At 35.5% G+C, this 26696-nt stretch overlaps 1 protein-coding gene across 2 annotated transcripts in view; it reads left to right on the forward strand.

Annotated features, from left to right (window-relative positions):
- Positions 1 to 26696, forward strand: part of SPHKAP (SPHK1 interactor, AKAP domain containing) — a 165130-nt gene that overhangs the window by 39975 nt on the left and 98459 nt on the right. For both annotated transcript variants that reach the window (XM_007502146.3, XM_007502145.3), the window contains exon 2: positions 9283 to 9385. In XM_007502146.3, the coding sequence (XP_007502208.1) occupies positions 9283 to 9385 (103 nt within the window). The remainder of the gene's footprint in view (positions 1 to 9282; positions 9386 to 26696) is intronic.

Below are 26696 nucleotides of genomic sequence, written 5' to 3' on the forward strand. Positions count from 1 at the left end.
GCATTCCTTTTGTCTGGGCTACTGGCCCTCTAGGTCAGGGACTGTGCTTAGTGCTTGTGTCACCCAGAAGAAGAGGAAGAAGATGATGATGATGGACTATGAGAATCTACGAGAGGGTATTTATGTTCTGCCTGTTTTGCTGCAAGAAATGTTTTGATTACGGAAATGGGAATTTACTAAGTGTTCACTATGTCCCAGGCACTGGGTTAAGCAATTTACAAATACCATCTCATTGATCTTCACAATAGCCATGGGGATGGGATAGTGTTGGTGTTCTTTCTCATTTTATAGTTGAGGAAACTGAGCCAGACAAAAATGAAATTATTTGCTCAAGGTAACACCGCTAGCAAGTGTCTGAGGCTGGGTTTAGATTCAGATCTTCCTTACTCCAGGCCAAGCACTCTGTTCTACTTAGCTACTTAACTACCTAGGATTGTAATCTTTATAAAGTTATCTGTTTTTTCAATAATTCTAGTAATGTTATTTTACCATTTCCATTGGCCTTATGGGGAGAATTTTAAGTTAGATCTCAGAACTCAGAAAAATCATCTTTATCATTAGAGCCATCCAAATTGGCTATCTTTGAAGGTAAGGTAAGGGATTTCCTTCTACCATCACCCTCCTCTCATTTTCTCATCAAAGTTCTTCAAATAAAAGCTGGATGACCAGCAGGGGACTATGGTGTAGAGATTTTTATTCATGTTTCGCATGAATTATATGGCTTATGATGTCTCTTCAAGCTTTGAGACTCAGTTATTCTGAGATTCTGAGATCTATTCAAGGATATATTAGAATATTCTATGGAATTTATGCAAGTTAAAAATCTCTGATAAAGAGGATATGCTGTCGCATTTTCAAAAAGGTCATAATTAATAATGTCCTGGCTAGTATTTGGGGTAGGGAACTAGCTATGATGTTCATTTCACCCTAGGTCAACATCCTCCACAGGCTCTACCTTGCCCCCAATTACCTTACCCTCCTGGGAATGACTCTGTCCCAAGTCTGGATTAGCAAGTCATTTCTTTCCTTCACCCTCCACATGCCCCCTTTATTTTCCAGGCCCCCTTTGTGCTTTATTTTCTCTTATTCTTATTTTTAATTTTTAAAATGTATTTTTATTGTATAATTATTAAATTGTTTAATTATATAAAATCATTAAAATTATTTTACAATTCATTTTTATAATAATTATCATTCTCTTTTGTTTTATATTATCATATTTTGTTTCTCTTATTAGAATGTAAACTCTCTGGGAGTAAGGTTTATTTTGGTTTTTTTTTGTTTGTTTTTATTTTGTATTTGTAACACCATCAGCACTTAGAATAGAGCCTAGTATATACTAAACATAAAAAAATGCTTACCTGTTTATGAATCTTCCTAATACAGGATTATTTAAGTGGTTTTGTTTCATAATAGCCAGGCATCATAGGGTCCATTGCTAGTAAGACTAATAGCTTGCATTTATATAGCACTTCATAAATATTATCTCATTATATTCTCCTAACAACTTGGGGAAGTAAGTGCTATTATTATTCCTCTTTTATAAATGAGAACACTGAGGCAAAAAGATTTAAGTGACTTGCCCAGGATGACACAGATCTTAACAAAGTTTCTGAGGTTGGATTTGAACTGAGGTTTTCCTGGCTCAAGGTCTAGTGTTCCATTCACTGCACCATATGTATAGCACCACCCTGGTGGTAAGAGCTGTTATTTTGAATAGCTGCAGTTATCCGGACATCCTTCAGGTGCCACACACACACAAAAGAATTTTCTTCCAACAAAAGCATACTCCTAGACTATCTTAATCGTCCTCTTCATTCATTATGTTAATAATCCACCCATATTACGAATGATGATTGCTAATTTGGGAGATCATTGATCTCTTTAATTCTGAAACCAAAAAATGACCTTTTGCCAACTTTAATAGAGATTCTACTACAGTCTTCTATGTTCTCTACTCCAGTCCCTATACATCAGTCACTGCCCCCCCATTTCCCAAATCCTAGGATACTTGTCTCTTTAGAAAAAGGGAACTGCTTGCTTTCTGCATCATTTACATGTATGATAATGAAACTATTTACTCAAATTGAATGAATCACTGATGACTATTAAATTAATTCAGGATCACATTTATATAGAATATCAAACTATCTCCCTCTACTAACATCCTCTTCTAACAATTGCACACGGTACAAGGGCTTCTCTGTTTTCAAAGGCCAAACAGGGTGCAAACTCTGACAATTCCTACCAAGTTAGAAGGGCTTCCAGTATTCCCAAGGAAGTCTGTGACTGCTGTCCCAAACTAGTATAATCAAATGCAGAGAATCTCATTAAGCAAAGTTTGCACAAGGCATTAAATTTTTTCAGCCACAGAAATCCACAAATAGGTTCTGTTAAGGGGTGAGGGGTTAGGGGGCTTTGGTAGGTTGACAAAACACTGAATAGTAGAAGTATAATAAAAGCAAAGAAGTGAGAGGAATCTTAAAGGCCAATTAGTCTAATATATTCACAGATGATGAATCTGAAGCCCAAAGATGTAGGTTGGATGGATTTACCAAGACTGCACAGGTAGTGAGTGTTAAACTATCATACTTGATTCTGACTTGAGGGAGGGAAGACTCCATTCTCTCCCTCTCCTCTCTCCCCATATAAAACCTCTCTATGATAGAGCTAAACTATCATACTCAACTAGGGCTGGATTGCCTCTCTTAACACATTTAAAGACTGACTTTTAAAAACCCACTTCAAAATTTGCATCCTTGGGTCATTTTTTATCCCTTTCACTCCTGTTTTATCTTGTCACATAAAATAGCTTTGTTTTTACAGGATTTTAGTACCTTTTCCTTCTGAAGAGATTGGCTTAATAATGTTAATACTCATCACGATTGAAAGAACTCATTTTCTCAGTAAAGAGCTTGCCATTTTACCCATCAATATAGGATTGGGGGTGAATACTTCAATTCTATGGAAAATTTCTTTCTACCAAAAGGAAGAGATTTTAATAAATATATTAGTTTTTGTTTCTGCTGCCTTAGTCATGTCATGTAGGAACAAGTATACTGCTTCTCTAGAAACTAAGAACACTGTATTCACATATATTTAGAATTTTGTTTCATCTCAAAGGCACAGAAACAGATTGTCTTATGTTTCCCCCCTCCAAAAAAAGATGTAAGATATCCATCTACCCTGGATCCAGGCTCAGGTAGGATGCTTGGTTAGAGACCCATCTTCTCCCCATTTGATTTTGGAAATTAGGCATTATTCAAAGCTACTTCCAATCAGTTACTGGTGACTTTAAAAGGCTGCTTCTTTTGAATGTGGATTTATAATTGAGCCTGTTCTTGCTGTTGTTATTTAGGCTTCCTCCTAGCATGGACGGTGGTGGATGGATGCAGAGGGAAGTGAATGAATAGCAATATGCCCAGGTACAACCAGGACTAGTGCATGGAGGTGTTCTGTTCTTCTGCTTTGTGAGGCCACTGGGCGCCGGATACCTCCAGCTAAGCTCTCCACTTGGTCATTTCCCCTGTCCAGATTGCTGCTTATATTTGATGTTTGGCTTGGTAAAAGATAAAGGGGAAACATAATACAATCGACATATGTCCTGGGATTTCATGTGATGAAAAGGATCCATCAGCCCACCTGGGGTCACATAAGGACTCTGGTGATAGGACACAATGGTTATTTTAGCATATGGCCAATTACCCTGCCCCTCCTGCACACAACATGACCCTCTCTCCTGCAGAGACTAATTCTTCCTTCCCTTGGCTTGTAGCCTATATTATTTCAAAATGAAATAATCTTGTATTTTGGTCCCTTACAGAGAAACCCAAATCTGTTTGCATTCAGTAATGAAAACCTTTCTGTTTGTGGACAGAAGTCGGGGGTGAGGGTGGCTATGACACTAAGCCATGTCAAAAGGAACCATAGATTCATAGCTTTAGAATTGGAAGGGACTTTCAAGATTTGCAAGCACTCTGTTCCTTATCCCCTGTCAGTTTCCCTAAGGCATTCCCATAGATAATGTGTTCTCCATAATGTCTCTGGACGCTGTTGTATAGTACCTTCTATTTTAAATTAGCTACATTCAGAACTTCCAATATGTTATAGAATCCATAGAGAACCTCATTAAAATTGATTTTGCCACCCACCTGTAAAATTGTGGAGAATTTATATTCTTTGGGTCTTTGTTTTCTCATCTATGAAGAGGAGAACATTTCAGTAGATGTATAAAGTCTCTACCATCTCTAAATCTGTGATCCTAAATCAACTCCTTTTGTTGAAAAGGAAACAAAGGTTCAGAGAGGAAGCAACTTATTCAACATAATGTAGCTCATGAAAGGAAGCTGGAATGCTGTTTTGATTAAAAAAGAAATCAGAATAATAACTTGCCTTAACAGGTTATATCCCTTATTTAGAAATAGAATTTGGACAGTGGAAGTAGGGAAACTTTAAGGGCTCTTATCAAATGCTAAAATACTGCCTTGGGGTTTGTTATTATTGCTAAAAGGGAAATCAAAAACAAGTTGAATCAATAGAAGATGAGTTTCATCCCACAGCTTGATTTACAAACCCTCTTCATATAATGTTAATTTATCTTTAAAGTTCATAGATAAAACTGCTAATGTGACTTGAATTAATCTGAGTTCAATCTATATTGTTAATAAGCACTTATTAAGCACCAAATAGGTACCAGATATTATGGGAAGCAAATATCATCTATTGTTCAGATTTCATTTTTTAAATTTATTTTGACTAAATTATCTAGAGCAGAATTTTTGTCTGAACTGGTTAGCTGCCTGCCTAATATCCTCCAGTTGTCATTTATTATAAATATTGCCATCAAATTTTAATTTTATTTTGGCCTGAAACTTTGATTTCATTGATATTGAGAACTCCCATGTTAAGAAACTTCTTCTACCTATGAAAGTCAATATATCCTATGCACTGAGAAGTTAAGTTAGTTGACCAGGATGATATAGATCATATGTGTCACAGTATTTCTGCATTTCCCTATCCCAATTTTGCCACATCCCCTCCAACATTTATTACTTTCCTCTGCTGTCATGTCAGCCAATCTGCTGGGTGTGAGGTTGTATCTCAGAGTTGTATTGATTTGCATTTCTCTGATTATAAGAGATTTAGAACACTTTTTCATGTGCTTAATGATACTTTTGATTTCTTTAACTGAAAATTGCCTATTCATGTCCCTTGCCCATTTATCAATTGGGGAATGGCTTGATTTTTTTTTTTTGTACAACTGATTTAGCTCTATATAAATTTGAGTAATTAGACCTTTGTCAGAAGGTTTTATTATGAAGATTTTTTCCAAATCTGTTGCTTCCCTTCTTTTGATTGCATTAGTTTTGTTTGTACAAAAGAATTTAATTTAATATAATAAAAATTATTCATTTTACATTTTGTAATTTTTTCTAAATCTTGCTTGGTCTTAAAATCTTTCCTTTCACAAAGATCTGACAAGTATACTATTCTGTGTTCACCTAATTTACTTATAGTTTCCTTCTTTATATTCAAGTCATTCACCCATTCTGAATTTATCTTGGTGTAGGGTGTGAGATGTTGATCCAAACCCAATCTCTCCCATACTGTCTTCCAATTTTCCTAGCAATTTTTGTCCCCAAAGCTGGGATCTTTGGGTTTATCATAGACTGTGTTGCTGAGAACACTTACCCCAAGTCTATTCCACTGATCCTCCTTTCTGTCTCTCAGCTAGTACCATATTGTTTTGATGACCACTGCTTTATAGTATAGTTTGAGGTCTGGTACTGCTAGACCACCTTCCTTCACATTTTTTTTTTCATGATTCCCCTGGATAACCTTGATCTTTTATTCTTCCAGATGAACTAATTCAGTAAAAAAGTTCCTTGGTAATTTGATGGGTATGGCACTAAATAGGTAAATAAGTTTGGGTAGGATTGTCCATTTTTATTATGTTAGCTTGTCCATATTCTAAGCCTTGCTGTCCTTTAGTGTGGAAGCTGCCAGTTCTTGTGTAATCCTGATTGGTGCTCCTTGCTATCTGAATTGTCTCTTTTGGGCTTCTTGTAAAATTTTCTCCTTAGCTTGGAAGCTCTTGAATTTGGCTATTACATTCCTTGGGGCTGTCTTTTGAGGATTTAGGGCAGATGGTATTCTATGAACTCTTTCAATGTCTATTTTGCCCTCTTGTTCAAGTACATCAGGGCAGTTTTCTTAGATAACTTCTTGTAGTATGATGTCAAGATTTCTGTTTATTGCTGGGTTTTCAGGTAGACCAATGATCCTCAAATTGTCTCTTCAAGACTGGTTCTCATGGTCTATCATTTTGTCAGTAAGATATGTAAGGTTTCCTTCTATTTTGTCAGTCTTTGACTTTGCTTTATTAATTCTTGCTGTTTTGTGAGATCATAGGCTTCCAACTGCTCAATTCTGGTCTTTAAAGACTGGTTTTCCACTATAATCTTTTGATTTTCCTTTTTGCTTTGATCTATCCTGCTTTTCATGACTTCCAGCTATTTAATTTTGGTCTCCAATTGGGAGTTCCTGTTATTTTCTTTTTGAGGTATTGCCTACATTTCTTGCCAAAATTCATCCATCTTTCTCATAAGCTCTGATTTCAATTTTTCAAGAGCTTGTGACCAATTTCCATTTTTTTGGGGGGGGGGAGATTTGGATGTATTTTTTTGTCCACTTCTGCTATTTCCTCTGTAGTCTGGATTTTTCCTCCATAAAAGTTATTCAAGGTCAATGCCTTCTTCTTGTTCTTGGTGTTGGGAGGTTGTTTTTCCTGGGCATTGTTTGCCATCACTATGCTGGTTTTTCCTTCCCTTTCCAGTCAGAAGTCTGAGTGAGGAGGGCAGGCTCTCTCTGTATGGAGCTAAGGAGCGCAGTTTTTGCCTGAGGCCACCTCTTGAATATCAGTGCAGTTTCTACTATTTGCCACCCTTGTCTGTGTTATCTCTGCTCCCAAGATCTGTGCTCTTCAGTCTGCTGGGGTCTCAAGTCTAGCCGCTCTCAGGGGTAGGTCCTTGGTGGACTCAGTCAGCTGCCATGGACCTAGAGGTGCCCTTCACTTGCTCCAGAGGTGCCCGCTCACTAATTCCAGCACATTGACTCTGACTCTAGCACACTGTGTGAGGTGGGTAAGGTTTGATCAGCTTGAGGTTTGGTGGAAGATATTTCACCCCCTTATAGTGTGGAAATGCCCAAATCCCACAAACCTTCTATGTTGAGCCCCATTGTGGAGTCCCTTTGTTTATATGAATTTGGTTGTTTTTGTTTAGGGGGGGATGTTTTTGGCCTTTTGAGATAGCATATATTAGTGGGCAATGAGGAGAAGAAGAATCCTGCATCTACACTTTCACCATGTTTACCCAGAAGTCTCCCCTTCATCTTTTCTAATAAATACATGAACCATTCTATTTATATACCATCATTTCTTTAGCCATTCCCCAGTTGATGACCATCTCCTTAGGTTCAAGTTCTTTTCCACCACAAAGAAAGCTGATATTTAGATAGATAGATAGATAGATACATACATACATACATACATACATAGATGTATATGTATATATATATTTATATAGGAAGAATTTCATAATTTGGGGGCTCAGATGATAAATTACTTTTCAGAAGAGTTGTAAAAACAAAAATTATTGGAAAAATTGGAAAACAGATTGGCAAAACTTTACATTCTACCACATAAATTTATAGTCTTTGATTTTTAATTATTTTTCATTTAAAATATTTATTAACAAACAATTCCATTAAAGCCTTTTGTTTATCATAATGCCTCGTTTTGAAGATCAGACCCATAGAACTGAAAATTCTTAAACCTGGGAGGAACCTCAGAAGTCATCTAGCCCAATAGACTTTGCTCTACAGTATAACTCATGTCTTTAGATAATTGTGCAATATATATATATATATATATATATGTATCAGATCTCTTTCTTATAACATCTTAAAGCAGAACACAATAAAGAATTCAGTCATTAATTATTTGGACATGCAGTCATATATATATATATAAAAAATTCTGTATCATGGATTTTTAACTATATTGTGGGACCAACCACAACATTGTATTCTATATCCTTGGCACTAATTGTCTCAGTGTTTATAAAAGTATGGAAGGGGGCAACTGGGTAGCTCAGTGGATTGAGAGCCAGGCCTAGAGGCGGGAGGTCCTAGGTCAAATATGGCCTCAGAAACTTCCCAGCCGTGTGACCCTGGGCAAGTCACTTGACCCCCATTGCCTGGCCCTTACCACTCTTCTGTCTTAATACATAGTATTGATTCCATGACAGAAAGTAAGGGTTTTAAAAAAATAAGAGTATGAAAAAGGTTAATAAGAGTGTGGAAAAGGTTTATAAGAGAGTGGTAAAGGTTTATAAAGCCATAAAATATAAATAATACCTCTACTTCACTGATTTTCACCTATCCTGGGGGTTTCTGGAACATAACTCCCACAATAGGTGAGGGATCACTGTATCATGCAGTTTCCTATTCTGAAAAATGAGAGGATTTAACTCATCTAGAAAGTCTAATAGTCTATGAGTCTAGAGAAAAAGTTCTTAACCTGAAACCCATCAATTGGTATTTTAATATTGTGATGAATCATACTGTCTTTCACATCAGTGTATTTATGGTTTTATTTTGTGGTTTTGATTTTGTATGAGTGTGCTCTTATAACAAAGATAAATATGGAAATGTGTTTTGCATGATAAAAGTAAATTTAAAAAAATAAAATAATGGATGATTGCGGTCTTATATAATTGTTTTTCTTTGTAAATCTGTGGGGGTTTTTGTATTGTATTTAAAAATATTTTTCTAAAAAGGGGTTCATAGACTTCACCAGAATGCTGGGGTAGGGAGTGGGGAGGTCAATAATGTAAAAAAAATGAAGAATCCTTGTACAACTGCTAGCTTAAGAAAAGATGGCCGTAATACTCACTGGGGTATTATTAAAGGCAAGCAGATGTGATTCTGTCCATCTAAGCATTATAGTCTGCTGAAGGCATAGATAGCACTGCAATTTCCTATATACAATGGGATAGTCCACGATGAGTCTACAAATTAGGAAAGCTGAGCTAAACAAAGAAATGCTCATGCCAGCAATGAAATTTAAGGGTTTGATGCAATCTAGAAGAGATGGCCATTTCTAACAAATTGTCAATGTTTTGTTTTGTTTTGTCATTTCTTCACCATTCCTGTGAATGTCTGTAACTTACTGGAGCATTTTTTTTTCCTATATTTTGCGGGCACTTGCATCATTACCAGCAACTTTGAATCCTCATTAATGTGTGAAGTTTCTGAGCAACAGTGCAGTGGCACAGAAAGTTCGGGAAGCAGTTTGGGGAGCTCCGTCACAGCCTGTAAGAAGGTAATTTCTTTTTAATCCTTACTTTCACCTCAGAAGGAGAGTTTAGAAGCCTACCTGTAATATCCTTTATCTTATATGACTTTATTTAAATGGGGTAGAAGGAAGAAAGGAAACAAGATTGGCAATCACCTAGCAATTTAATTATTTTTCTGAGTTTCTAAACCATGAATCTGCTCTTTACAGTGGTTTATCGTTTTAAAAAATAGTCAATAGTCAAAAATATCAAAGTAAGAGAGCATCTCATTCATAGTCTATGCAATAGCTAGGATAATCTCCTTTCAATGTTTTCTTTGACTTTGACTAAGACTACAGAGAAGCTGACATTGCCTGCCATTCTTACTCCATTTGGTAGATATCCTCCTTACTCTCTTATACCTAGATACTTGAAAGATATTTATTGATTGAAATGATGCTTTGATAGATCTGAAATGAATCACAATCCTTCCATACTTTCCTTTCCTCTGTGATTCTAAAATATATACATCTTTCACAAAGATTGAACCTAACACAGATGGATTCTCTATGAATGTGTCATCTCTGAACTCCAATATTTGCACATATTATTCCCCATGCCTGACATGTACTTCCTCATCATAATCTCTGCCTTTCAGAATCCTAATCTGACTTCAGAGATCCACTCTGGTACCAACTGAATGTTCAGATCATAGAATGTTAAAAGGCCAAAGAAGTTGGAGATTCTCTAGTCCAGCCTCATCGTTTTATATTTATGCAAACTATGCCCCAAGGAAAGAAAGTGGTCCTGGAAGGAGCACCTGAGTTCACATTAACTAAATGGCTCTGAGCAAGTCACTTAACCCTGTTTGTCTCAGTTTCCTCATCTCTAAAATGTCCTAGAGAAGGAAATGGCAAATCACTCCAGTATCTTTGCCAAGAAAACCCCAAATGAGGTCATGAAGAATTAGACATGACTATTGGACCAAACAGCGAAACTGAGCCCCAGATACAGTGATCTGCTCCCTGATCATTCTAGACTCCTTGATTGTCTTTATGGTCTGAAACCTCTGGTTACACTGAATTGCTATTTTCAGATAGTTTATTAAGAGTTTGTAACATGGCACAAGTTTTATTCTCCTCAATCATAGTTAGACTTGGTTCTTTCTCCCTGGCAAAGGACCTGAATTGTGGGATTATAATAATTACAAACATAAAACCATGTGATATATAAAAATGTCGACATATTCTAATACTGGTTCACTCTCCCATCTGTTATGCACAAGCAGGGTAATTTCCCTATATTTATTATTACTGTTACTTTTTTGTTTTTCCTTATATAAGAGTCAGAATGGCACAGTAGGTAGATAAAGGATTGGGCTTTCTTAAAATTATAGGGACCTGGGTTCAAATTTTGCCTCATAATTTACTTATGAGAAAGTTACTTAAGGTCTGTCTTTGTGCTTCAGTTTCCTCATTTGCAATATGGACATCATAATATCTGTATGATCTACAACATCAGGTTACTATGGGGATCAAATGAAATAATGTATGTAAAATTGTATAAGCTTTACATTGTTGTTAGTGTCAGTCATATGTAATTAATATTTATTAAGTATATATAACACTTTTTAGGGGCTTTAAGCTTACAATAAAAGAGAAACGTTTTGACACCCACAACTGAAAGGTGATGTGATAATACATAAAAAAGTTAAATAACACTTAGAGGATGACTGTGTAAGAAATGTCATAGGACATTATAAGATAAAATACCAAATGGTAATACCGACAAGAAGAGATGGGAGAGGTCACAGGACCAAAGAATGTGAGAATTGACTGGGATCTTAGAGCCCATCTTATCCAATCTGGTCACTTCAAAGCATCAGGAAACAAAGATCATTTCTATGCAAGTGGTCAGATGGAGCATTCTAGAAGAGCTTGCCTGTTGTTCTTTGAAGGATGAGTGAAAATTCAGCCAAAAGAAGGCAAAGGCTAGTCAGTATGGCAAAAGTTTATGCAAAATCATTGCATGAGTGACTGTGGTTAGTATGTCTAATCACAGATTAGATTCCTTTTTTGTTTTACAAGATCACTAAATTAATAAATGCTGAGAACTTGGGAATTAAATAACCTATTTTAGCAAAGCTCTCCATAAAAGAATTTCGTAATATCCTTGTGGAGAAAATTGAAAGATAAGAATTACATTCTAGTACAATCAGATGGGTTCAAGTCTGGCTAAATGCCCAGACTCAAGAATAGTTGTTAAGGATTCAAGTTCAATGTGGTAAGAGGGCTCCACTGAAGGATCCCACTCCTTGGATGTAGGCAAATGGCACAAAGCTGGTAGGAATGAATAGCTGACACAATGGATCAGAGTGTGGATCCAAAAATGAGCTCCACCATTATCCTGAATTTAACAAAATAGGCTGAGCCAAGATGATAGCTGAGTGACAGCAAAAGCTGAAACTGATCTGACAATCCTTCCAAACAAATCTTTTAAAAGTGCCTCAAAATGACAGGAGTCAAAAACAAATAGCAATATAGAGTGAAAGTGCTCTTATACTGAACACACCTTGAAAGTTAGCACAGAGAGTTGATTTTCACAGGCTTTTCATGGGATAAGAGGAAACCATGAACAAAACTACACAAAGAGTAGTGCTGGCCAAAGCTGACCAACCCTCCACCTACTGAACCATATTCAAAACTTGGTCATAGGGCAACTTTGGGATCTTTGGACCAGGGCTACAACAACCGAGTGCCTTAGACTCACCCCTTGATGTCTCAGGTCCTGGCACCAGCCTGTAATGAGGCCCAGAAGTCCAAAGCACTTGGCATTTCAAGCCTGCATTAAAGACTTCACTACAGGGCAAAATATCTCATAGTGCTGAGCCCTGCAAGCCAACAGCAGAGAAGATAGAATCATTCGCTTACAGAATGCCCAGTCCACAGACAAAAAACAAAAAACAACTGGGAAAATGAGCAAAAGGCAAAAGAAATAGTGAACTCTAAGTAGACACTTGCAAAACTTCAAAGAAAAAATGGAAATTACCCTGAAGCCTTGGAAGAACTCATAAAGAAATTGAAAAATCAAATAATATAGGTGGAAGAAAAATGGGGGAAAGAAATTAAAGTAATAGAAAAAAGAAAACAACAGTTTAAAAAAGAAAAATTGGTAAATGGGGAAAAGAGGCAAAAAAAATCCAAACAAAAGAGTGTCATGAAAAATAGAATGGACCAAATGGAAAAGGAAGATCAAAAAGTCATTCTTTATGACTTGCCTTGTCTTTAAAATTTTAAATTGGGCAAATAGAAGTTAGTGAATTCACACTGCATCAAGAAACAATAAAAATGAACCAAAAGAATGAAAAAATAGAACAAAATATGAAATATATCATTGAAGAAACAACTGACCTAGAAAACAGAGACAATTTAAGAATTATTGGACTACCTACAATGACATGACCAAAAAGAAAACCTAAACATTATATTACAGGAAATTATCAAAGAAAATTTAGGGGTGAAAAAAGTATTGGGTTAAGAGAAATTAGAAAAGAGAAGTCAACTGGGGTAAATTATATCAATAAAGAGGTGTGGAGGAAAAATACTATTATAGTGGAAGGGACAATGAGGGTGGTAACAGGTAATACTTAAACCTTACTCTCCTTAGAATTGGATAATAGAGGGAAGAATAGCAAGATTCATTAGGATATAGACTCTTGTCTTACACTATAGAGAAGTAGAAGTGGATTAAGGAAGAGCGTGGTGTGGGAGGGGAGTAATATAAGGGAGGAAGAAGGGGGATAGTTATTAAAAGCAAAACACTGGTGTGGAGAGAAAGAGTAAAAGGAGAAAGGGCAGGATCAAAAGAGTAAATCAAGATGGAGAGGAATACACAGATGGTAATCATAACTGTGAATGTAAGTGGGATGAACTCACCCATAAAACAAAAGTGTATTAAAAACCTGTATCTATTGGGCTTCAACTGAGACAAAAAAAGGCAGGAGTAGCAATTGTGATCTCAGTAAAAGCTAAAGCAAAAATAGAGCTGATTAAAAGAGATAAGGAAGATAATTACTTCTTAGTAAAATATAGCAGAGACAATGAAGGAATATCAGTACTTAACATATATGCACCAAATGGTAGAACATCCAGATTTTTAAAGGAGAAACTAAAGGAGCTTAAGGAGGAAATAGATAATAAAACTATACTAGTGGGATAGCTCAACCTTCCCCAATCAGAACCAGATAAATCTAACCAAAAAATAAATACGAAAGAAATAAAGGAAGTGAATAAATTTTAGAGAAGTTAGATTTAATAGATATCTGCAGAAAATTGAATAGAGATAAAAAGGAATATACCTTTATTTTTAGCAGTACATAGTACATATAGAAAGATTGACCATGTTCTAGGGCATAAAACAAAATGTTTCTGCACAATCAAATGCAGAAAAGCAGAAAAAAATAAGTGCAACTTTTTCAGATCATAGCATAATAAAAATTATAATCAATAAAAGTTCATGGAAAGATCAATTAAAAATTAATTAGAAACTAAATAATCTGATTCTTCAAAATGGGTGGGTCAAAGAACAAATCTTAGAAACAATTACTGATTTCATCAAAGACATTGAAGACAATGAGGAGACAACATATCACAATTTATGGGATACAGTCAAAGCAGTACTCAGGGGAAAATGTATGTCCCTGAATGCTTATATCAATAAAATAGAGAAAAAGGTCAGTGATTTAGGCATGCCACTAAAAAAAAACTAGAAAAAAGAACAAGTTAAGAAACACCAATTAAAGGTTAAATTGGACATCTTAAAACTCAAAGGAGAAATTAATAAAGTTGCAAGTAGAAGAATTATTGGACTAATAAATAGCACTAGGAGCTGGTTTTATAAGAGAGGAAAAAAAAAACAAATAAAATAGAGCTTTGGTTAATTTTATTAAAAAAAAAAAGAAAGAAGAGAATCAAATTACCAGTATCAAAAATGAAAAAAAAATGTGTTTTCACCTCTAATGAAGAGGAAATTAAAGCAATCTTCAGGAGCTATTATTCTCAATTATATGACAATAAATCTGATAATCTAGATGAAATGGATGAATATTTACAAAAATATAAATTGCCTAGATTAACATAGGAAGAAATATAATACTTAAATAATCCCATTTCAGAAAAGAAATTAAACAAGCCATCAATGAACTCTCCAAGGAAAACTCCCAGGGCCAAATGGATTCACAAGTGAATTCTCTCTAATACCTACACTATATAAACTATTTGGCAAAATAATCAAAGAAGTCCTACCAAATTCTTTTTATGACATAAATATTGTGCTGACACTTAAGCCATAAAGACCAAAAACAGAGAAAGAAAATTATAAATCAATTTCTTTAATGAAGAATGATGCAAAAATTTTAAATAAAAATACTAGAAAAGAGACTATAGCAATATATCACAATGATTATTCACTAAGAAAACTATCAACATAATTGAACATATCAATAATCAAACTAACAGAAATAATATAATTAATGCAGAAAAAAGGCTTTGACAACATGCAACACCCATTCCTGTTGTGAACAGTAGCACTTCTATATGTTTCTAACAAAAATCAGCAGCAAGAAATAGAAAAATAAATTCTATTTAAAATCACTCTAGACAATATAAAATACTTTGAAATCCAGGTGCCAATACAAAAACAGCAAACAAACAAACAAACAAACAAACAAACAATGCAACCAAGATGAGAAGGGAAACAACAAACTTACGGAAAAAAACTTATAACAAATTTCTCTAATAAAGATCTCATTTCTCAAATATATAAAGAACTAAGTATCTGAATAGCCAGTTTTCATATGAAGAAATCAAAGCTATCAATAATCATATGAAAAAAGTTCTAAATTCTTCTGATTGGAGAAATGCAAATTAAAACAACTCTGAGTTATCGCCTCATAGCTATCAGGTTGATGAAAATGACAGTAAAGGAAAATGATAAATGTTGCAGGGAATGTGGCAAAATTGAGACACATGTATTGCGGTTAGAATTGTGAACTTATGTGGAAATCTGTTATTAAAATAAAATAATTAAAAACTAAAAAGTAGAAAAATAAATTATTTTGCATATATGAAAAAATTAATTTAACGAGACAAAATTCAATATGAATAAATGTACTTGTATAGAAAAATCAATCCTCAAGTATAACATCACATTAAATAGAAATTGTTCTGAAAAATATCTTTGGTTTTTAATGGGCAACAGACTCAATATGATTCAGCAGTGTGATATGGCAGCAAAAAAAAAAAATTAATGTAATCTTGGACAGCATTAAGGGAGATATAACTTCCAGGAACAGAGAAGTGATTTTCAACTGAAAAGGATATTGAAAAGTTAACTTCATAAAAAACTAAATTAAATATTTATTTCAAAGTTACACATTTTTCAAAGTAAATCAAATTATAAATTTTTTTAAAATAGTATATTATAAGAATAATATGACCTTGATATTGATATATCAGTATTGTAAAATATATAATAGGGTTGTATATCCTTCTCAGGGTCTTTTGTGCTTTTAAAGTCTTAAAATATGCCCTCAGAATGGAATTATTTTACGCTGATGGAATTTTAGGTAGTAAGGTAGTAAAAATATGGGAAATAGATGGTGAGTATAGTAGGGCTGATGCCCTCCAAATGTTAGCAAAAGCATTTTAATGGATATTTCAACTATAGTTTTTACAACTCTTGGTAGGTCAGACAGTAGAGTTTTCTAATTAAATTATAAATGTGATTTCTTTTCTGCTGGAATTGGTTACTGAAACTCAATCTCATGATGAAAAGCATTAATAAGAAGTTATTTAGGTATTCCTTGTATTAAAAACAACAAGTGAATTCAAAAATATATCTATTAAGTGGCTATAAAGTGTTAGGTGCTAGGGATACAGAGATAAAGTGAAATAGGCCCCTCTCATAAGGAGGATGTGATCCAAGATAAATGGCACAGATACAAATAAGAAGTAGAGGTATGGTGGTAGGTGAAAGCAAAAAAGGAAGAGATCATTTTTACCTGTGGAAATGTGAGGAGGTTGCATTTGATTTGGGGCTTTGAAAGAAGGATGGGATTTCAAAGAAAGAAACTGGAATTTGGAAAGAAGTGAGATGGTCTAGAACCATCTAGGCACAGGCTTGATGTGAGCAAAGTTAGAGAGACAGACAAAAATAATACAAGAATGAGTGATCAACCTCAATCCCTTCCTAGCTGTGTGAATCTGGGCAAATCATTTATTCCCAATTGTCTAGACCTTACCACTCTTCTGCCCTGGAAACAATACTTAGTATCAATTCTAAGACAGAAAGCAAAGATTTAAAAGGAAAAGAATGAATGATCAAAAAGTGTACAAGTTCATTGTAATCTAGTGTATGTGAAAAATATGGACCAGAGCTTTTTTGAAGTTTATTCATACCAAGGTCAAAAGCTCACACTTTAGCTTGAAGATTTTTGAGTAGAAGAGCTTCCTTATCATAAAAGTACAAAAGGAGTATTGTTCTGGATGTAGTGTGTATAATGAATGGGGCTAGAGAAAGGCAAGTATGCATGAGATGTGAGTGACTAGTGGTTTACAATGGGTGTGAAGAAGGTGCTGGTGCAACAGACATTGTAGAAATGGAAACAAAAAGAGTTAGTATCTGATTTGATGTCAAGGTAGATAAAATGGAAGTCAGAGATGATTAATAGAATCAAAAACTTTTAGAGAAAGAAGGGACCTCAGAGGCTGTTGAGTCCAGACTATATTTAAACAATGGAATGGTGGACATGGCAGGATAACCAGCAAGCTACTATATATCCTACAATGGGTCACTGGCTTAAAGGAGTTCTAAACCATTATCCTTTAAGACAGCCCATTACATTTTGGATATTCCTCATTGTGTGGAACTGTTTTCTTCTACATCAAAGTTAACTGTGTTTCTGTTCCTTCCACCCAGGTTCCTCATTCAGTTCTCTGGGGCCAAGCAAATATAATCCCTTTTCCCAGTGTTCCAAGTTTATGAAGTCTATGAACCTGGATCACTGAAGGATGGATATTCCTTTAACAAAAATAGAGAAGAAAGACGTGGATTGGGAGCAGCTGGGAGGCTCTGGATTGGGAGCCAAGCTTAGAGACAGAGGTCCTAGGTTCAAATCTGAGCTCAGACACTTCCTAGCTATGTAACCCTGTCACTTAAGCCCCATTGCCTAATTCTTACCACTCTTTTGCCTTAGAACCAATACATAGTTTTGATTCTAAGATGGAAGGTAAGGATTTTTTTTTAAATGAAAGAAACAAACAAGTCAATTTAAGAAGAAGAAATAAGTTTTAATATTAAATACATTGAATCTGGAACACTAGAAGGACATCCTGGTAGAGATATGCAGAAAAGTGTTGGAAATATAGAACTAGAACTTGGGAAGAAGTCAGAGGTGAAGCTAAAGTTATGGTTATCAAACATAACTTTTACTATTTTCTCTGATTCTTGGTACCAATCCAAATTCCCTTTTAAGAAAGTAAAGGAAATGCTTTAAAGTATTGGCCAAGTCATAGCTTCCATTTCTATAGCACTTCAGAGTCTTAAAGCATAAAAGCACTTTCCGCACAAGAGTAAATATTATGATCTCATTTTACATAAAGGGGAAACTGAAGATGAGAAAAGCGAGGTGTTCTGGCCACAGTAACACAATGGAGAAGTGTCAGAGGCATCTCCTGACTATTAGGGCAGAGTTCCACTACACTCTGCAGTCATTCTAAATAATAATAAAGCAAAGCCATTGTGTATAGTACATAAAGTGCTCTGAATTGCATTATGCTAGATCTTCCTCAGACCTTGTTCAGTTTTCACTGCCAAAAAGATTATATTCAATTTAACATCTCCAGAAATAGCAGACGTTTGCAGTGTGTGCTTTGTCCCTCAAACTGTGATTTTGATAGACAGGAGATACTATAACCAAGTCTCCTAATGAGGCTTTTGTGGGAAAAAAATGTTGAAGGAAAATCAACACACCAACTTGTCATCATTTTTATCATGTTAATTAAATCTGTTTGAAACTTGGTGTATCAAAAGTGTTAGACTGAAAACACTCCTGGACTCCCAGAGGCAGGGTTTGATCTTAACATGCTATCTGATTAGATTTTTCAAGTTGCTGGAGATTTTCTAGGCTGAAATACTTCTCTTTAAACAGTGTTAAAGATATTACCTCAGGCAGCACAGATCCATTTGAGGGAGAGTCCCTTAGATGTCCCTTGACATTTCATCTTATTCCACAAAACCCGCTTTCATCTAAACTCATAGCTTTCTGGTGAACTGTAATTAACTAAAACAATTCAATTAATGTGTTCAGGCATCTCTATACAGAGAGGAAAATCTTGAGAGCTAATCTCCTATTAAAAGAAGAGGATCCACATTTTTAAGATAATTTTATGGTTGATTGTCTAAAGTCCATTGCAAGATTTGAGAATCTAAGGGATCTATTTTAAGGAGGAAAGATACTGCATAATGATTTCTGTGTTGGGAAAATTATATCACTGGAATTTTAAGTAACTGTTTCCCTGTAGAAGAGTGAAGCTTATCCTTGTCCTTCTGATTGTAGAACATATATGTTGTTTGTTTTTTACCCCTTGAGGATATCAGTGGGAGTAGAATACGTTCTCCCTTTTGTTATCCTTGCCCAAAACAAAATAGGTGACTGTGACTTGTCATCACATTGCAAGGCCATAGCAGGAGAATAAGGCTGTGTACAGTTTAATCCAGGTGTCTCTTTTCTCCCTATAAGAACACACTAAAGAGCACATTTAATAAGGAACAATGAAACATGGTTCTCTGACCATGGGTTCAAATCCTGCCACTATTTGTATAAACTTGGACCAATCTTCAACCTCTCTGGGCCACAGTTTCCTCATCAGTAAAAGGGTGTTTGACTAGATAGTCTCTAGGGTTCCTTCCAGTTCTAGAGTCATGATTCCATAAGAGATGTTGAAGGTCTTTGAACAGGAAAGTCTCCTTGGAGAAAATGGCATGTAGTAGGCAGTTAATAAATAGTTTTTAAACCTTACCTTCCATCTTAGAATCAATACTATGTATTGGTTCCAAGGCAGAAGAGTGGTAAGGGCTAGGCAATGGGGGTTAAATGACTTGTGCAGGGTCACACAGCTAGGAAGTGTCTGAGGCCAGATTTAAATAAATACTTCTTGATGGATTGATTGCCTAGGTAAAAAAGGGGGACAATAATCCCCTTGTATCTATTCTATGTCAAGAAATCTAGATGAAAACACTTATCACATGGGGTGTGCTCCCCCTGCAAAAGATTTATGGGAAGAAGACAATTTCTGCCCAGGATGAGTTGCAGTCCAGACTATTCAAGGGAGTATCTATGTTGATAAATTGGATGACTTCCTACAGTTTATCCAACAAGTAACCATCTAGCATTATTTAAAGACCTCCAGTGATGCAGGAGCCACTGTCTCCTAAAGTATTCATTCTACTTTTGAATATTCTTTAGCAAGTCTTTCTTTATAAAAAAAATCTTTTTAATTTGCCTTTTTCGTCTTCCACTTCCTTGTTCCTCATTCTACCCCCTAGAACCAAGCAAAATAAGTTTAATCTCCCTTCTAAGCAATAGTGGGAGATAGTTCTTATGTCCTACTGCCCCACATCTTTCTTCTTTACATGCCTTTAACATATTACATTCCAAAAGATAAAATTGAAGGTCTAACTTAAAAAGAAATTTCTTTAAAATAATGAGCTATAACTGTCAATTACCAAAAAACCCCTACTGTTTTGAAATTTTACTATTTTAGCTAGCTAATACAGCATGAAGTGTTACTTCTTTTGATTATCTAACAAAATTGTTTTATAATGTTACAATTTGTGCCCAGTGAGTAAGACAATATGATTTCATGAAGAAGCTTATAGGTATTGGCAAATGAACACACATACACACACACACACACACACACACACACACACACACACACACACAGAGAATTCCAAAAGTTTATCAGGGCACGGAGTAATCTTTGAAAGGAAAACATTAGCATTTAATTAAATTATCCTATGGGACAACAGAAAATCATAAATTTTATGTCAATTTCTTTTCTTCCATGTTACTACATTTTCCCCAATAGTATCAGTTTTCTCAGAATCAGAGACCCTCTGAGTTGAAAGAGACCTCAGAGCTATTTAATTCAACCCAAATCTAGACAGGAATCCTAAACAGTCATTTGACTTTTACTTGAAGACATCTAATGCGGGGCAATTCATTCCCACCTAAACCAGCATATTCACGGAGCTTTTGGATAGCAATAATTACTGGGAAATGTTTCCCATCTCCCTTTTAAAGACCTAAATCCTTCTGCAGATTTTGCCTATAGATACTGGGGCTATGTAGAACAAATTCCATCCTGCTTCAACATGCCAACCCTTTGAATACTAAAAATAGCCATCATTTTCCCTCTCCTTACACAGCATGATCTCTAAGCCTCTTACCATTCTGGTCCTCCTTGTCTTTCCTAAATACCTTTCCTAAATGTCTTTCCTAAAATATTGCCAGAGTGAATTATATTCAAGCTGTTTTCTGATCAGGGCAAAATACAATACAACTACTTTCTTCCTCATTATGGACACTATAGACATTATGGACATTATGGAGACTGTTTTTTCAAGAAAACCAAACATTGAAGTAGTAGTGGGGTGTAGAGGGACTTCTTTGTCACATTGTTAACTCCCAATAAGTTTGTAATCCATTAAAATCTCATCCCTCTAATATCCTTGTAAAGTTGATTTGATGAACTCAAGTACCAAACTTTCCATTTATCCCTATTAACGTTCATCTTATTAGATATTTATCTCACAGGATTCTAGGCTGACGAGATCTTTTGGATTCTAGTTCTGCCATCACTAATTATCCTTCTGGGAAGCTATAGCACCTTCAGGTTTAATAAATACGTTATTATGTGCATTACAATGCCCACATACTTTCCTTTGAAATAAATAAACTGTCCACTCTGAAATGGAATAATGAAGATTACTAAGTGGCTACTTTCCTATGAGTTGATGAGCATAAATGAAAAGAATAACAGACCTGTCTAGTCAACACTATGCTAAGCATTGCTTGGATCCTCAAGGAGTTCACTAGTTGTACTCTATCTCAAGAATAGCAGATACATAGAAGGTCCTAAATCAGGACTCCATATACATTAGGCCATTTGAGGATTCCTTGTCTTCATCATGGAGGTTCTCTGCACATCTGGATCCCAATTCAATATAGCATGATGGGTTGATACTATGGAGCATCCTAGGATTCAGTTCTATGTACCATCCAACAGATATTCCCATAGCAGTAGATGACACATTTTAACCTCAAACTTCTCTCTATGGCCAACTTCTTTTTTCGAATCAGTTGAAATGTGAGGAGAGATGTGAAGACTTAGCTAGTGTCCTATAGAGTTTCTAGGGACCTCTTGTCAATGGATGGCTGAACTGTCAACAAGCATTAGGCTAGCTAGAGACAGCATAATAACCTTTTCATTCAGCAATAATCACAGTGCACATGAGCCTCATTGGCTTTGATACGACTGTTATGCCAACCCAATTAAAACTGATTCACAGCTCAGCCAGAGAGTAATATTTTAGAAAACAGAGAAGGAATGAGTTTCTCCCTCTAAACCAAATTGTAATTTGGAAATATTGTCATGAACTAAAACTAATTTATCATGGACATGGTTTGCCAAGAATAGAGAATTATAGAGGGCAAGATTTTATGGAATGGAGATTTTGATTCTATGCCATTTAAAACAGCAGAGGAATTGAGATATCAATCATATTCATGGAGATAGTAGCATAGAAGGAAAAAAGTGCATAGCTAGTATGCTCCATCTAATTTAAGCTAGACCGCACAGGCACTAGGAAAAAGAGAGTGATAGTCCTAGCCCTCAAGGAGTTTTCATTACACTATCAGAATTCAACATGTAAACAGAAAAATATATATATGATAATTTAGAGAAAATAGAGAAAATACTAACAACTAAGGGAATCAGGAAAGGTCCCAGTGAGCTGCAGCTCAAAGATAATCTGGGGATTTTAAGGACCAGAGATAATGAGGTACACTTCTAGGCTATGAGGAAGAGTAAAAAAAAAAAGACATAGAAATGGGAGATGGAATCTCAAGTTCAAAAAATAGTCAAGTAGGTTGGGTTAGCTAAGACATTAAATGCATTAAGGTGAATATTATGAAATAGGCCTAAAAAAGTAGGTTGGAGCCAGTTTATCATAGTTCATCATTAATCAATACATCCAGTGTTGCCACTGGGCCTATCCCTTCACAAGCCATATTACTATTCTCTTGTGCCTGGGCCCTAAATATGTTTCACTCATAAAGTGAATATAGTTGAAAAAACAAAATAGTTTTGAAAGAAAGAGTATGGAACATCTGCTTCTGATAAAGTCCAAGGACCTAGGTTCAAATCCTGATTCTGCCACTTGCTATTTGCATTTCCTCAAAGAAATAACAACTTCTCATCCTTAATTTCCTCATAGGTAAAATGAGGGCATTGGACTGGATTATAAATTCCTTTTCAACTTTCAATATATGATCCTATGAACACAACACTCTCTTTTCTTCCATATCACTATAAGGAATGGAAAAGCATCAGATTGCTATGGAGCTTAACTAATATTGGTTCTATTAGACATTTGTTTTAGCAGGTTCCATTTTGTCATCACTATATTTCAAAGCAAGGCAAACAGTGGTTTAATAAGCATTCAGGAAAAGATTTTGACCTCTTTTTTTGGCCATCCCAATAGATCCTTTTGAAAAACATCAACTTTGCAGCTACTCAATTGCTACTGGACATCCTTGAGCCAACAAAGGCACAAAACATCCAATTTTAGCCCTCCATTTAGGTAGGACTCCCATAAACAATGGAGACTCTGTCTCTGACGAGAGCATACTTTGTCACTCATATCTACACATCCTTCCTGCTAAGGCTAGTTTGACCTCTGTCACAATAGTCTGACAGGGCTTATTTGTACCTGTTTAAAACTTTACATACAGTTGCCCAGGATGTTTAGTGGCCAGAGAAGATATAATGTCTATGGTTTCCCAATCCTACATGTCTCTGGGCCAAGGACACTGTGAGGAAGATGCCAAACTTGTAATTTTGTCTAACTCCTCTCCACTTCTGGGTCATATTAACACTAGATTTTGCCATGGTCCTGTGCCTGCACTAAGGGTATGCGGTTACTCTGATAGTGATTACCAATCTAACCAAGATGGCTCATTGTTTCCCTTGTACTTAACTCCTACTGTCACCAAAACTGATATTCTGAAATTAATTTTCCATATTAATGTCACTCTTCCTTCTCACATCACCTTAGAAAGAGACCTCAGGAAGCATCAAAACCCTAATGTCTAACCAGTGATAGATTTACAGAGCCTTAGAACTAGAAAAGACCTTGGAGACTGTCTAGTCCAACCAGGATTTAAATAAGAATTCTCCTTACAACATACCCAGCCAGTGGCCATCCAGACATTGTTTATTGACCTACAATTAGAGGGAACCAACTACCTCCTAAAGCAGCATATTACATTTTTTCATAGTTCTAATTATTTGGAAACTTCTTTTTAATTTGCATCTTTGAAACTTTCATTTGCTACCTCTGTTTTTATCTTGTACCTATTGATTAACTTGCAACATCAAAAACTGGATCTCTATCCCTACTTTGAATGGAGTGATTTGAATGTAATGCATTTCCATGAGTAATGGAAATGACCAAGCTTCAAAGGAAGAACCTTCCTGGAGAAAGAAGGCATAGTCTAGGATCTATAAGAATGAATAAAGTACCATATTGGAACAAGCTACCATTCACAGCACATTAAAATCAAAGCATCAAATAGGAGATAAGAAGGAAGTTAGTAGCCACGTTTCTAAATCTTGAGTCATTATGGAATAAGTCAGAGCAAGTACACTAAAAAGAGAAGTAATAGGTATTAGTGAGAGAGCCATTTGTACCACTCAATCTTTTTTTGCCATGCAAATCTTACTCTGTTGCTTTTTCTTGAGACAGAGAAAATGATTCTCATTTCTTGAAAGTTCTTCCAATTAAGCATAATTTCTGAAAGCAAAGAAATTGGAAAGGCTTTGATAACTCTCAGGTATTTTCCTTTCAAGGCATTCCCTAGTCTGGAAGCCACTGTCATTCCTGGTGACAGACAGATAAGTATAGTCCTCCTCTTTTGTAAAACTAAATTAGTATCTGAGAAAAATATTAATGGGTCCTAAAGGTAAGTAATTCCTTAAGTGTTCAGCTCTTAAACCAGTGACTTACCATGTAGTAAATTTCTATTTTACAAAAGAAGATGTGCAACCATCATAAAAGATTTCACATCACTTCATAGTCCTCATACTTACCAAATGTCCACAGGGCTTTTACATTTACAATGGATAAATTTTATTTCTTCCCCACTCTTCTGTATTCAGATATTCTTATGGCCTATTTTCCTTAAAAAAAAAAATAAAAAGAGGGGTTGCAATGAATTGCTCTTCCTCATAGAAGATGACCTCCATATCAATCACCCTTTATTCCTTTACTCCAAGGGGAGGTGGTTCCCTTTTACCTGTATCCTTGATCCCATCTATTTCTCTCTTCTTGAGGAACTCTATCAATTATTCGTCCTTTTCCCTGTCATTTTTAGACTCTCCACATCACTGACCCTTTCCCTGATGCCTATTGATAGCGAACCATTAATAATACTCTTTGAGTCTAGCCATCTAAAAAAATCTGAATCCATCTGACTATATTATAATTTAATCTACCTTGTTCCATATGCACCACAGGAAAAGTAGGGGATACTTTTATCCAAAGCTTTGCTAAAAACTAGGTAAATTGTGTCTGCAACTTTCCTTTTATTTCTGATAAATTAATCCTGTCAAAATAATTAGTTCCTTTCTATAGAACTTTAAAGTTTGCAAAACACTTTATAACTATTATCTCATTCTATTATCCCAGAAGACTTGGGATGTAGATATTATTATTGTCCCCATTTTTCAGATTAGAAAAGGGAGAGTTTAAGTGACTAACCTAGAGTCATATAACTAGTAAATGTTTGAGACTGGATTTGAAGTCAGTTGTTCCTACTCTATCTATTATGCCACCTAGCTGTCTCAAAGAGAAAAAGCAGTTAGTCTGGCATGGCTTTTTTTTCTTTTTCTTTTTCTTTTTTTTTGTGATGAAGCCATGCTGACTCTTTAAATTATCTCTTTGTCTTCTAAATGTTCACCATCATCTTTTTAATGCTCTCTCCTAGAATTTTTCCAGGAATCAAAATCAAGCTCACTGCATGTAATTTTTAGATTCTGTCCTCTCTTACTCCCACTTTTAAAAATTGTTTTAATTATTTTTAAAATTTTTTAATTGCCTGCATTCAACTTTGATGTACCCCTCCCAGTGGCTTTTGAAAGATCATGGAAATATGGTAGTTGCTTCACATTTGAACAAGGGCAGTGTCTTCAACTTTTATTCTTTGTTATATCTCTGGCTGGAAATCTATCAACCCTATATTGAAATCTCATGTACAAGTCATATGTAGCAGAACTGGGATTTAAACCAGGTTTGAAGGCTTCACTTTCAGGACTCTGGGTACTACATGATGACACAATGGCTTATATAGAAAGAGTCTGCAGAATGAAGAGGGTTCTGGCTAAGACGGTTTATGATGATTCTCTTCCACTGATATTCATCAGTTCCACTCCCTGTGTTGTTCTACACCTTTCTCTCTCTCTTTCTTCTTCTTCTTCTTCTTCTTCTTCTTCTTCTTCTTCTTCTTCTTCTTCTTTTCTTCTCCTTCTCCTTCTCCTTCTCCTTCTCCTTCTCCTTCTCCTTCTCCTTCTCCTTCTCCTTCTCCTTCTCCTTCTCCTTCTCCTTCTTCTTCTTCTTCTTCTTCTCCTTCTTCTTCTCCTTCTCTCTCTCTCTTTCTCTGTCTCTCTTTCTCTCTGTCTCTCACTCACTCTTTCTCTCTACCTCTCTCCTCTTTTTCTGTCTTTCCTCTCTCCATCCTTTGCTGTCTTTCTCTATCTCTGTCTCTCTTCCTCTATCTCTTCTCTGTGTCTCTTACACACACTCATATGTTCACTTTCTTCACTCTTTTTTCCCCTCCTTCTGCTCTGCTACCATATCGTGATGTTATTTAGGCTCACTAAGGAGGCCAAATGAAACCAATAAATCAAATCAACAAACAACAGCTGATAAATCTATAGCAATTTGAGGCTTAAAAAGCACATCACATGCATTATCTCACTGGATCCTCATGACAACCCTATGAAGGAGTTGCTACAG

This window comes from Monodelphis domestica, chromosome 8 (genome assembly GCF_027887165.1).
Source record: "Monodelphis domestica isolate mMonDom1 chromosome 8, mMonDom1.pri, whole genome shotgun sequence".
Lineage (NCBI taxonomy): Eukaryota > Metazoa > Chordata > Mammalia > Didelphimorphia > Didelphidae > Monodelphis > Monodelphis domestica.